This window comes from Strix uralensis, chromosome 4 (genome assembly GCF_047716275.1).
Source record: "Strix uralensis isolate ZFMK-TIS-50842 chromosome 4, bStrUra1, whole genome shotgun sequence".
Taxonomy (NCBI): domain Eukaryota; kingdom Metazoa; phylum Chordata; class Aves; order Strigiformes; family Strigidae; genus Strix; species Strix uralensis.
Window position 1 is genome coordinate 82,382,264 of NC_133975.1, and position 14,473 is coordinate 82,396,736.

At 35.9% G+C, this 14,473-nt stretch overlaps 1 protein-coding gene across 6 annotated transcripts in view; it reads left to right on the forward strand.

Moving 5' to 3' along the window:
• The window catches only part of LRBA (LPS responsive beige-like anchor protein), a 424,097-nt gene that overhangs the window by 62,919 nt on the left and 346,705 nt on the right, over positions 1–14,473 (forward strand). For all 6 annotated transcript variants that reach the window (XM_074867473.1, XM_074867476.1, XM_074867474.1 and 3 more), the window contains 6 exons: positions 1,236–1,333; positions 4,435–4,527; positions 5,347–5,455; positions 6,011–6,092; positions 7,785–7,908; positions 8,158–8,350. In XM_074867473.1, coding sequence (XP_074723574.1) covers positions 1,236–1,333; positions 4,435–4,527; positions 5,347–5,455; positions 6,011–6,092; positions 7,785–7,908; positions 8,158–8,350 — 699 coding nt within the window. The remainder of the gene's footprint in view (positions 1–1,235; positions 1,334–4,434; positions 4,528–5,346; positions 5,456–6,010; positions 6,093–7,784; positions 7,909–8,157; positions 8,351–14,473) is intronic.

A 14,473-nucleotide genomic window follows, 5' to 3' on the forward strand; every position in this document is an offset into this window, starting at 1 on the left:
TCTGCATCTTCATATTTTAACATGAGGAAAAGGCACTTTATGCCAGATGCAACATCAAAGACAAGGGAAATGGGGACATAAATCTAACTGATCTCATCTCTGTAAGGGTGCTTGAAATGGGTAAAATAAGGAATTAATTGAACTTCACTTCGAGCAGCATGGATTTTTTTCTTTTTTTGTTTACACCTATGTTTTCTTTTTATTATCTGTGCTGGTTGCTGCTACTTGGTAGTACCATGGTCAAGCAATTTAAGTCATTTCACTTTATATGGAGATGTGAAAAATAAGACTCTTGGTAACATGTAAGAGTAAACCAGAATAGCAGAAGCTTTATGTAGCCTTCAGATGAGGAGGTGATATTTTAACTATCTTAGCAGTTTACATGGTCAAGTCTAAAAGACCCATGAGTGCTGAATCCTACAAAATTGGGTATCTAGTTGTAAACTCAGAAAAACATCAACAAGAAAAAGTAAAATTCAGTCTTCTCATAGTGCTCATTCATCAGTGATAATATCTGTAATGCTAGCCAGTAATACCAGGTGAACACAGTTGTTCAGGGGTTGTAAAACTGGTTTTCTAATAGAGAATCAGAATATGTGTTCAAAAGTGTTGGAAAGTGGGTTTTTTAAATAATACTACAAAGAATGGGAAAAGACAACAGTTGCATTTTGTGACTTTGTAGGTTATTTTTAGTTATAATTAACTTGGAACAAATTAATAAACTGTAGCTTAGAGTGCTTTAGACTAATAGTATGGAAAACTTTACTGAGCAGCTTGAATTACGCGTTTTAAGTGTCTGTGGTAGGTGGTGGTATTTTTTTTTCCTGGGGTGGACATTTGTTAGTAGAGATTTTGCGTTAAACACCACCCTGTGCCCCAGAAAATGTGCAGCAGTTTATTTCTAGCTCCTGTGCAGTAAAAAATGGGGAAATATCTGTGTAAACAGATGAGCATTTGTATGGAAGGAAATAGCATAGTTTGATAGTCCATTCCCTGTCAAAGGCTTACATTCCAGACACAGATGTATCACTTTCCACTGTAAAAAAATAAAGAGGTTTTTTTGGTAATATTTTCTCCTGTCCTTCCAGATCTCTAGCTCTTTGGTCCTGGCCTAATTGTTTTGGTCCTATTATTCTCCGGATCATTTTGGAATGTTCTGTAGTGGTTCTTTTAACCAAAACAATGTTCTCACATACATGCATTTTTAATTGAAGTTTGTAACTTTTATTCAACAGGATGACAATCTAATGGATGTCTTGCAGTTGCTTGTTGCTCTGATGTCAGAGCATCCCAGTTCTATGATCCCTGCTTTTGATCAGAGGAATGGATTACAGTAAGTTTGAATTTTGTAAGTGGGCAAGAGGAGATAGGATTTTGACTATACCGTAGCTTGCTAGAATTCCCATGAAATCTGAAAGGTTCTCGTCAGTGTATATGTTGCAATCTTAGACTCCTCATCTTGGGAGATTTTTGTGTCCAGGTGTTCTTTTGACAAGAGGTGATGTTGGATTTATTATCAAGGAGGGATTTTTTTTAATCTTTCCAAGCTGTCAGTCACGCTTAAATAGGTAGTGATCAATTTGAGTTAGTCTGTACATTGATGTTAAGTCTTCATCTACTAGCGCTTAGTCTTCAGTCTCCCGTTCTTACATATGTTGTAGAACTGAAAGTGGGCTGACAAAAATTGGTTCAGATTTCTTCTGATCTTTGTTAGCTTTTTTCCTTTATTTTTTTTTTAACATGTAAAGCATTATGGGACTTCTGCAGAAGAAACCTTTATTTAAATTTAGCACTTTGTAGTATGGACTGTTCACAACCTCTTTTTCCCAACAAACAGAAAAATATTGTTTAACACTGTTGTGAGAGAAAAGTAGATAAAGTAGCAAATTCTGCTAACAGTAAAAGCACAAGAGAAGATCTGCTAGAAAAAGACTAAGTTATGACTCTGATTTTGTGTTGTGGCTCTCAGAGGGTGGTCACATTATTGAGCTTTTCTAACTTAAAATGAACCTGCCTGGACATAGTGGGGAAAAAAATTGGATCAGGCAAACAAATGTAAGAACTATTCCTAGAAGGGTATGTGGAGTAGTAATTCTCTCACTGTGTAAAGGCAGAGTCTCATTTCATACATTTTGTTGCACCTTTTGGTTAACCCCTATTTATACATATATTTTTTTCAGTCGCCGTTTCTCAAGAGACAACATTCAGGCACGTTCATAATTGTTTTCTCTCCTTTTAGTGCTAGACTGATTTTTTTTTTTTTTTTTCACCCATTTTCTTCAGCTTTGACTTCATTTGTATGGTAATGTATTATGCTGTGGGAAACTAATAAAAACTCTAAATAATAAAGTATTTGAATGTCATGTTGGGTCTCCATTGCAATATGTTTGGTTTTATTTAACAACCGGCAGTAGACATTTTCTTTTTTATTAACGAGTATATGGGTAAGTCAGTACGAATAGTGAGTCCACAGTGAGAAATCACTTTGTTTTCCTGTCTCATTTGTTACATTCCTTCCTCCTGTATTGTCTCCAGTCACTTAATGGGTGGTTTGTATGCCTATTGATGCATCTACTTTTTGCAATTAAAACACCATAGTCCTGAAATTTTAAAATAATTTTCCAAAGCGTTATAAATATTTGGAGTTTTCAATAATTAAAATTTTAAAACTAACCGATCTACTGAAAAAATAAGTGTAAGGAAATATTTTTTCCCCATACAATTAGGTAACCCTCATACTGTTCTGTTAAGACAAGCAGGGAAATGGATTATATTGCTTGAATGAACACTGTATCGTGGGCTTGCTCGTTTCTCTGATTCTATAGCTGCTGTGGCTGCAGCTTTCTCCAGGATAAGTTATTTGTTATAGACAACTGGTTTTTAATCACTCCTGGGTTTTCACGTAAATTCTGTTATAGAACTAGGTTTTTTTGTTCTTAGTTTAGATATCCTGGGTAATATTTTTAGGGATGCAAAAGTGAAGGAGTATATAACTAGTGATGAGTGCTCAGTTCTGTATAGATAAGGCCCCAAAACTTGAATAAGTCCCTTGAACTTCTTACAACTGTCTGATCTAAAATGCAGTATTATAAGGTGGGATATTTTTTTCCATTCCCCCTAATAAACTGATACAAATGTCCTCAGAAACTTACACAGAAAATATTCACAGCAAAGGCTGAGTACGTACCTTCTGTTCCAATATAATTTCATGGAGCATTAGGAAATTAATCTTTTCTTTTTTTCAGAGTTTAGTAGTCTTTGTAGTTATCTGCTAAATCATATTTCACAAATTCAAAGATCTGTCCAATTCCATGAACCATAGCCCAACTAAAATCAGGTAGTGACATGGTCATATGCACTTTACTGTCTAAAAAGTAAGCAATGAATGAAATTGGCTGTAATTGATAAATACATTTAGATGTCTTATGTTTTTGAGAGATTTACAGAGGTCGAAAACTTGCATTTGTTATTCTTCACATTGACTGAAGGCCAATATTAGAATTTTTCACTGTGTAAATAAACTTCATTTAATAAAAGATTAAGCTTTAATGTACTGCAAATAAATGTTTGAGGAGTTAAATACTAGTCCGATTTCTTTTTATTCGGGGAGTGGAAGGCATAGATACGTGTGGTGAGACCTGTGCAATATTACAGACTGAATTGGTAATGTCAAATATATTTAAGGTTACTGGACGCTGTAAGAGTGTACGTCCAATTGTTTATTAATTTACCAGACTTTAATCAGTTGCATCGACACTTTCTTTGCTGTGTTTGTTGCACTCTCATTTTCTTTCTTGGAAAAACTGCAGTCAGAACTGTTCATATAGTATCTAGTACTTTGCTACAGACATGCCCCTTGCTCCCTTCAGCTTTCTTCTTAAACCTCTTTAGTGGAGAATCATAAGAGGGTGTAGAACATAATCATAAGGAGGTGAAGAGAAGAAACCAATGTAGGTGAAATGAGAAGAATGCCTCCTGACTTGGTGTCTTCCTCTATCCCTCCTGAGGGAGCAACACCATTCACAGGTGTCAGATATTAGTGGTAGTAATAAATCTCCCTCCATACATGGCTAGTCCTATCCAGCCACATTTATACCGAAACAATTGCTTGCTTAGTTTTTTGGATAAAATATCAGATTGACACAGTTCTCAATATAGGAATTGCAGCAGATTTTCCCAGCATGTCTTATGTATTGATAGTTGGGAGATATTTAAAGTTGATTAAAAATCTCTAAATGTAATTATAAAATGCGAAATCGCAAACTATTGTGCCATCAACAGAAACATCATGCTGGTTTTTGTAGTCTTATGAATAGTCATGCTTTTAAATTAGGCTCAGAGACAAATATATTTGCAGTCTACTGCAGTTCGCTTGTCACAAAAATTGCTGTGTGTTTCAACCGTTTTAGGAAGCCTTGTGTTTTCTCCACTTAGGGTTGTCTACAAGCTTTTAGCATCACAAAGTGAAGGCATCAGGGTGCAAGCTCTAAAAGTGATGGGATATTTCTTAAAGCATCTCGCTCCAAAGTAAGTACTAGTTTCAGTCTTAAAACACCCCCCCCCCCCCCCCCCCCCGAAAAAGAAGGAAAAAAGGTAGGTTGTGACACATATGTGTCATATATTATTTTGTGTGTATGTATACACATGTGTTTTTATGTAAAGTAAAAAAAAGCTGTACTGGAGGTTAGTCACTAAATATGCTTCACTGAATAAGAACTAAGAACTACTATTCTTCAAGTACTCTTCAATTTGTTTGTCATTAATACATTTCTGATATGGTACAATTACTTGTTATTGGCAACTAGTGTCCAGGCATTATCACTTCCTTACCAGATTCACACTTGCAGTACAGCTGCCTGCTTTTAAAAGTGCTCCTTTTTCGTAATTCCACTGAAATTGGTAGCAAGAATTAGACTGCTGAGATTGAACCCTGTGTTACTTACCGAGAACTAGATTTAATATGTCTCCAGTTGACTACAATAGTAGATAACTATTGAGATTGCTGTCCATGGTTGTATTTTTGAATGAAATGAAGACAAAAATGCCCTTTCCTTAGTGTTGATCAAGAAATCCCTAAGGATGTGTTTCAGCTTTTTGGGCTTGTGGGTGAGGACTGCATTTACAGAAGAAAGTTATCTGTCCTGTTTGTCTTCAGGGAATGACTTGTCTTTTCAGAATTTGAATCCTTGCCCTTTTCCTTAACTAAAAGTGAAAGACTTAAGGAACAAAAAAGAAAAAGATGTTTCCAGTGATTTCATATTTCTTGAGGCACACTTTTTAAACTTTTTTTTTTCCCTAAGGCAAGTTAAATATGTAAGTTTATTTTATCTTTCTATACTATTTCAGGAGAAAAGCTGAAGTCATGCTTGGACATGGATTGTTCTCTTTGTTGGCTGAAAGGCTGATGCTTCAGACAAGCTTAATCACCATGACCACATACAATGTCCTATTTGAGGTAGTAATATACTGTAGTTAGGATCCAATCTTCCTAATTACTTGTAAGACATTGTTAGAAAATTGCTTACATATTTGTGCTGATATGTTCCAGATGACATTAAACCTTGGCGTGATGCAGCTGAGTGCTGCTTTTTTTTTCCAAAGCTCACTACTTGAGATTTCCTCCCCACCCCCATTAACTTGATTATGCTTGTTATGAACAATTCTAGATAATAAGTAACCTGAATGTCTCAAGCAGACACTCATATATATGTGGAATTTTATTATAGCAATGATCTTGCCTTACGATGATTGTTTTGGTTAGATTCAGGTTTCTCTTCCAGTGTATTTAAAATAAGTGTGCACTTAAGAGAAAGCAAAGAAAAAATAGTATAGAGTAAAATTTTAAGAACAGGATGAAATAAATTATCAAGGAAGACAACAAGTGAGTTTTTTGGATAATTTTTAGAACCATGGTGAAATAATGATCGTTCTGTATGAAGGATGTATCCAACTATTTTTCAGTAAACTGTCTTTATGAACATTAATGTGGCGACTTCTTCTTTCTTGCTAGATTCTGACCGAACAGATTTGCACTCAAGTGGTACATAAACAACATCCTGACCCAGATTCAACAGTGAAGATACAAAATCCTCGTAAGAATGTTACGCGTTTCTAAGTGCTACCATAAGAAAAGTCTGCTCTAAAAGAAGACATGAGAAAGCTTATTATTTACTTCCACCAGTCTTAATTCTGATCTCAGTTTTACATTGTCTTTCATAAAAAGGAAAGATAACGTGCATTTAATTGGAGTTATTTAGGAAGCATGTCTCTAGCTTTTTCAGAGACGTTTTATGGGTCTAAATGTGTATGTAGTTCATAACTCACCCTTTTTGGCTGTGCAGTCATGTTATGAAATGGTTTTTCAAGACTTGTGTGCACAGGATACTTTGATTTAATACATGTTAAGGTTCCAGCAAAATTCTGATTGCATTATTTAGTGATGTCAGACTAAATTACCTGAAATATGGAAACAGCCTTCATCTTAAATTACATTCAGTATGACAGCACTAGATGGAAAGTAGGAGAAATGTATCTACCCAGTGTTTTGGTTAGCTTACTTTATGGGAAATATCTTGATATGAAACTTTAGATGTCTTTTGAACTAAGAGAAAATACTGATCTCCTTTCCTGAATTATATGCATTATTAATGTGCTCTGTATATAATACAATGGACTTATGATAGCTTTGGGAGTTCATTTTTTCTGGAGAAATAATAGATTTTTCACTTTCATAGATGCTTTGTCATTAAGTGTAGGTCACAATTGTGGGTTTCCTTCATGTGGAAAGTGGGGGGAAGAGGAAGGAAAGCAAAGCAGATGCAGAGGAAAGAAATCTGGTTGCAGTATGCCATTTGCCTCCTGGTGAATCTGTATGAAGCAAGAGAGGGGAGGAGATTTCTGTTACTTTCTTTTAAAATTTTTGAAGTTGGCAGTCACTGCTGTGGTTAATATAGATTATTTGAGGTATGAGTCTGGAGTTATCTAGGTCTAGCAGGAAGAGTAGCTTCTAGACTACCTTTTTAAGATCAGAGGTAATATCATCAAGTAAGAAATTTATCTTTTTAAAGAAATTGTACGAGGTTTACTGAAACTATCACAGTGACCATGTTCAAATTGCAGCCTAATTTATTTACAAAGTTAACTTTTCTTTTAAAATAACAAGAACAGTGACTACCCCACAGCTTCAAAAAGGGGAATGTACCCAGACCGTTACTGTCTCCTAAAAGTATAGAAAACATTATGCTCACAAGAGGTGAAATTTTACATCAGGAAGGTTTTGTCCCGTTTCTCAACCTTTTTTTAATAACAGAAATTGTTAAGTCTAATCAGAAGTTTTTCAGATTCTTTGAAAATTCAGTATTATTGAGGTAGAGCAAAATCTATGCATTTTTCTCATATAATGATTTTATAATGGATACATTGTATTACGTGAATTTCCTTAGAAAAAGGTTCTGACAGATTCTGATAGCTTGTCATTTGTTGTGCAATAACATTTGTGTTACTTAAACTTGGTAATTCAAAAAAATTTCAGAATAATTTAACTTGGATTCCATTTTCTTCAACTATTTAGGCCTACAAATCCCCCTGATGGTGACCAGGTCTGAGGAGTCTTGGGAGAAGGGATCTGTATTAGTTAAATCTTCTACTCAAATAGAGAGCTTTTTCTCAGTATAAAACTTTTTTTATATAGCATCACTTTTCTTGTAAAAACAGTATTGGAAGATGTCCTGTATTTTGTGCTGTGCTTAGTACTAATGTTTTGTTGCTCACGAACTGTTTTACAGAGATTTTGAAGGTTATTGCAATCCTGCTACGTAATTCTCCACAGTGTCCAGAAACTCTGGAGGTTCGGCGAGCCTTTCTCTCAGATATGATTAAACTTTTTAATAACAGCAGAGAAAACAGGAGGTAAGATAGCTTGCTATATACACATGTATACAGAGGAAGTAGCGAGGTCTAGTAAATCAGACTCATTAAGCAGATGCAGCTTCATTGCTGTGCAGCAAATTCTATAGTATAGTATAGTCTTCCATATGTAAAATTAGAGAAGCTTGCACATAGCAGTTCTTTTAAACATGTTGAATTCCTGACTTAGCTCATGTATATTTCTAAGATATATTTTGAATTTTGATTAAGTAGTGTGTGTGCATTTTGCAGGAGTTTGTTGCAGTGCTCCGTCTGGCAGGAGTGGATGCTTTCCCTCTGCTGCTTTAATCCAAAGACTTCCGAGGAACAGAAGATAACTGAGATGGTGTATACCATATTTCGAATTTTGCTCTACCATGCAATCAAATACGAGTGGGGTGGCTGGCGTGTTTGGGTGGATACGCTGTCAATCACACATTCAAAGGTGAGTGTTGGAAATAGTTGGAAAGTTTTGTTATGCTGTGTAATTAGATTTAGAGCTTTAAAAGTGCTGTATCATACAGTGAGAATAGTCTTGAAGTGAAGGACAGTAGTTAAATAAAAGCCCAGTGTTTGTTACTGGGCATAACTTTCAAATATTTGACAATTAAATGTTGTTGCTTGAACACAAATCTTTTTTTGTTGTTGCTCAAATTGTGATAGTTTATACTGAAAATGGCACATGTTTTCAGAAATGAGGTAATCGAATCTCAGGAGGATTTCTGAAAAATTTTAGTCCTGGTTTTGCTTTTAAATAATGACATGAACACAAGGTGGCGCACCATATCTATTCATAAACAAAAATACCTTTTGATAACATCAAAAGGCAGTAAAACAAACCAGTAAAAAGCAAAGAAATCAAAGTTAAGACAGATGTTTCAGCTGTTAAGCTGTCATGGAATACAGGGCAAGAATGCAAATCCTTGCAGTATGAAGGAGACTATTACCCTGCATTATTCTTCTGTCGGATTTTTTGTTGTTGTTACAACCAGAATTATAACATAAAAGTTATTAGTGGATCTTCAAGCGAGGCACAGTAGAATAAAAGATAACTGCCCTGCCTTATTCTGAATGAGCGTGGGCCTCATAATTATTCTGGTTTCTCAGAAATATTTACTTAAGATGAATTAAATAATAAATTATATATTTCTAAATGTGTGCAACTTAACAGTGCAAAAAGGACATCTGTGAATCCTGAAGATCACTTTAAGGAATTGTTAGCATTTCTGAGGTCCTTGATTTTTTTTTTTCTCAAAATTAGTCAGCCTCTGCACACAGCAAGAATACTGTTATTTTGCAGCTCTGTTTATCGAATTCAGAGCTCGATGGTGGATTATTGGGTTATGGGCAGACAAATGTAGAAATCTATATAATAAGTGTGTGAAATAATATTAATAAATAGTCACTTAGCTAAATGGAATCCAGGTGCAAAGAATCCAGGGCCAGATTTTAACCCTTACAGAGATTAAGACTATTTCAACGACTAAAATGTAATCTTCTTTTGTGTCAGCTCTGCATTCTTCAGAAAACCTGTTTCCTCTCTTTCTCCCAAGATGCAGAGGGCATGGGTGGAGTAGATTGTACAATGCCAAGCTGTAGCCAGAGTAAAGATCCCTAAGAGTTTATAGAAACTGGCATAATTTAAAGCATTTGTGTGATTGCTGGGAATGACCGGGGAACTGTCCCTGGGGAAAGATGGAGAGGTGAGTGAAGGAAGAGCAGCTTTCCACCTCTGTTATACAGAACTTTGGTGTATTGAATTTAAAAATTATCTAGCACATGATCTTATAAGCTGTAGTTCTATTCTTAGACTTTTTGTAAGATATTGTAATGTTGGAAATCTCATTTAAACAGCTTCTATGTCAAAATGATTATATGGATTTTTGGTCATTATCTTCAGTGACTTAATGTGGCTAATCAATGGTCTAGAGTTCATAGAGCAAAACCCAAGATTTTACTGTGATGCCATGGCCAAATGTTGAGAAAAACATGGGTTTAGAAAATACCAAAAAAATGGAGGTACAGCTAATGTTACTTTTGGTTGTTTTTTGTTTTTGTTTTTTGTTTTTTTCCCCAAAAGGCTGCATGTTTTTGTGCAATACCATAGTGAATGAGAAAATGACATGCTTCACTCTTTGTGTTTCTCACTTCTGGTTCCTGGCATGCTGGCGTAGTGAGGTACCGTTGGTTGTAGAAGTAACTTCCTCTATCAGTTTTCCCAAGTCTAGCTTTATTGGCTTCCTGGTCAAAATCCAAGGACTGTTTGTTCTTCCAACCTACTTTCTCTAAAGTTGAACAATGGCAAGGTTAGAAATGTGTGCTTGTGGGCAGAGCTAGCAGCAGAGTGGTGGTGTAATTTGGAAGGAATTGTAAAGGAGTTCCGTTTGTTTGGACATTAGTGCTAATCCAGTTCCAGTTGTGTTAATGTGCTACTCCACATCCAGTTCCAGAAGCCTAAATGAAAATGCTTAAACAACAAAAGCACCCCAAAACTAACTTAACAATAGTGATATGACCGACGATGTGATAATCAAGGATTTTAAAATTGGATTTTTTTCACCTTTATGATGCATTTGCTGTTTGAACTTTTTTATAAATAATACATGCAATTTATGCAAGTAGCAGTATAAAGCTAGGTGATATTTCATAACTATCTTTTAATTACATAAACATAAATTAGGATAAATCACAACAAAACTCTGTGGTAAAACCTTACTAATCACTTGCAAATGTCTGTATAAACTGATATTAATACCTAATGATACGGAATTTTTAATCCCTCTAATTTTATTTATTTTGAATATTCATGTATCCTCTTATACCAATATTGAGATTCATAGAGATTCACACGTAACATAGTGTAGACATAATTCAGTGGGCAAATTGTTCAGTGCTACGTGCATCTCGGATGTTTTTGATTTCTAGCATGCTTTCAAAGTAATGTGGGAATTATGGGAACAAAAATATTTCCTTAACATTGCTAAGAGTATAACCAATTTGTGGTTTTATTATTTCATCTCTAATTGTATTGGGTTACTGCTTATTTTTCCTTTTTACAACCCTTTGCGCCATTCTTGCCACTAATTTATAACACCATTCTATGATGAAGAACTAGTACATAAAGGACTAGTGTTACAGAATTGGATAGGTTTTGCAGAGCTACACATCAAGATACATGCAGCTGCTATAAAAAGCCAAAGAAACTCAATTGCAATTTTATTGTCCAGTTTGATAGATTTCCTGCCACCTTTGTAGCAGGGAAGCTGTTTGTCACTGTAACCCTCTCCTCCAACAGCTGCACAACGTTTTATAAGCAGCAACGGCTTTTCTAGCATAATTGCACTGCATTGGTTTCCTTACACTCAGAATTTAGAAGGTGTGTGTAACATTTTTAAAGCCACATTTCTTAGTCTTGCTCACGTATTTTGCTCATTTCCATATTATATTTTTTGATGTTTTCCAGATATTAACATAGTGTATACAAAGGTGTTTAATCTGTGGCTCCTAGTTCAATAAAAATATTAATGAAAAAATTAAATCACAACTCTGGTTTGTTCTAACTGGCCGGTGCTGAATTTATGAGAGCATATCAGAACTTCCGTTTTTTAAATATTGTAACTATGCTAGCTGGGTCTTAGATTTTTATCTGTCTAGCCATGTCACTTCATAAAAAGGACCAATGATTTTGGGGTTAATAATAGGAAACAGGTAAAGAATGGTGGACAACTTGCCTTTTTGACCTTTTGGCTTCCCCAAGTTTTTAAAGAATATAATGATTTGCACAGTGTAATGCACTCCTAAATTATCTGAGTGTTTCAAACTACTGCGAAGAACTAACATTTGCTTACTTCAGGCCCTTAAATACATTTCACTACTTAAAAGTTGCTTCATGTTACCATATGGTTTGGTTAAAGAAAAGATATTTGGGTAAATTCTGATTATGTTTTTTTTTTTTAGTAGGTCAAGAAATTTTCATTGAGTAAGGCTCAGAAATGTTTTGTTATTGCTGTATAAGTGGAAAAATTTTGTTCAGTGGTCTGAATGGGAAGAAGTATAATCTTAAAACGTTAGTACTGTAACATGTGGTGTATTTCTAAATAATTCTTAGTTTTCAGTCTAAGGAAGCACAGTTGCAATAAACAGTGGTGAATGTTAAGTAAATTTGTATGTTCTCTGGTGCCCCACTCATTTAATACAGGAGAAATAAAAAAAAAAAAAAAGATGCATACAGCACTTACAATTTACATGTGTTATGTTTTCCTGATTTTCATCACTGTCAGATGAGGGAAAACCAGCAAAACCAGCAAAGATTAGGTGGTGGAGGAGATAATATATGATGGCAATTTAAAAACTAATTTGCAGAGAAGTAAACATGGCTCAGTAGTTCTAGAAAGTAACAGGCCATCAGGATCTTTTGAATTGAAATCCCACTGACATTCATGAGTTATTGAGGACAGTTTTGTCTCCATTTTTTCTCCCTATCTTGAGTCTCCCACAGTGGTCTGTGCAGGCATTTTTAGTTCTGGGGCATTTTAAAGGCTTCAGATGTTCTTCAGTCCTCTGAAAAGCACGTCTGCATTGCCCTGAGGGGAAGCTGAGGTAGCTAGCCAACAGGGTCCATGTACTACGGCAGGTGTTTGCTTTTCAGTTGTGTGATGCCCAGTACATCAGATGGTATAAATAGTTATTTACAAAAAAATATTGCTTAGTCTAGACACAAATGATTCTTGGGACGGGGTGGGGGGGCAATGTCACCCAGCTTACAGAGAGGAGAAGGAACTTGGAGACTAGACCGTGCAGCCTCCCTTAAAGCTGTGTACCCTCCAAGGTGTGTGGTCATGACACAATCCTTCACCTTTTCTAGGTGTTTCCTTGTGACAGCTTCTTTTGTAGTAGGCGTGTGGGAAGGCTTTTCCTAACCAATGCCTCTGAGGAGAAGAAAGTATTTTCGTTATTCAGCAGGCAGAAGAGTTGGGAGGAGGAATCTGTATCACTGATGGGCTCTTAACGGGGAGCTCCTCCATCTCATTATTCGCTCAGTTTGAGTGAGTGGAATGTCATGAATAAAGCTGCAGGATGCTAAAATTTGACTGACTCAGACTGAAAGAAAAGTGTGAAATAGGGGATAGGAACAGAGTGAGCAAGGTAAACTGAGATTTTATGAAGCAGCAAAGAACAGATCAGCTGGGTAGAGGAAGCCGCACAGAAGCCTTAAAAGAAGAGTATAGTAGAGACTTGCTACTGGTTGAGAAGAGCCAGAGGTCTCCAAAAGAAGAAATGGGGAAACATTTGCAGTGGAAAGGACTGATGCATGAAGAGGCAAACGGCTATGAGAGAGTCTTCCTAAGCAAAGATGACCTGAAGAGAGAATGGATTCTCATCTGTATAACTTGGTATAAAAATCATTGGAAGATGGGACCTGTCTGCAGCCTCAAGAATTGTCAGTGGCTTCCTTTGCTGTTGTGGTAGAGTTTGAGGCAAACCTCCTCCATGCTTGCTGCTACCTGTGTTCAGGTTCTGGCTGTCTTGTGGCTGTAGGGACTGACTTGGGCCTCTGGGCTGTGAGTTGAAATGATGGATGTGGAGTCTGTGCTACAGAGCTGCCAGCAATGCGTGGAGACATTGGAAAAGGTTGGCCAAAGAGAGAAGTGCCCAAGACCTGTAGCTGGGTATTATGGCACTGCAGAGTGGTAAACACTGAATTTAGTTACAACATGGTTTTTTTTAATAACTATGTATCAAATATGTACAAGGCAGAATTTGACAGTCTGCTGAACTGTAAGAATGGTGTCAGGGCTTGAGATAGACAGGAAATACATACTTTGAGAGGATAATATGCTCATGTCTTGCAATTTAAACAAATTAAAATCAATAGTTGCATTAGTGAAAATGAACAAATACACGTTTAGTATGCTGTTTCAATTTATTATTGTATGGTGATGTAACAGTAAGCTATACCTTGATTTGAAAATAAAACACTGCCAACATAAATAAAATTATCTCCCAGATAAGCAAAGACTTTTACAAATTATATTGACTAGTACTTGCTTCCTTATTCTAGAAATTATTTGCTTGTATATTTCTTTCCCAGGCTGAGGAGAAAAAAGGCAAAAGTATTGCAACTTAGATGAAAATGCAGGATGCAGGAACATGAAAATGTGTTGGTAGAGTGGTTTTGTCCCTCCCACCCCCTCTGTGTCAATGAATGCTTTTTTGGTGGAAGCTTAGACTCCTTCTAGAAACTTCTCATATATAGTGTCCTGCATAAGATATGTCAGTTTGCTTTTCTTAGTTTTCTTCTGTGAACCACTCAGAAATAACCCAGAGATTCCTCAGGTCGGTGGGTTACAGGCTGTGAGTCAGTGTATGATGCACACAGTACCTTTCTATCTTTCACTTCACCAAACTGAAAATTAGGTTTGATATCTTCAGATATTGTGCCTCCCACCTAAACAGACCTGCTTTTGTCTGGAGATTAGTTTCCCCTTTTGAACAGTAGTGTTGCTAGAGGAGAAGTGGAAAAACAGGTCAATAAAGTCCTTGTTAAGATTTAAAAAGTTGTAACGCT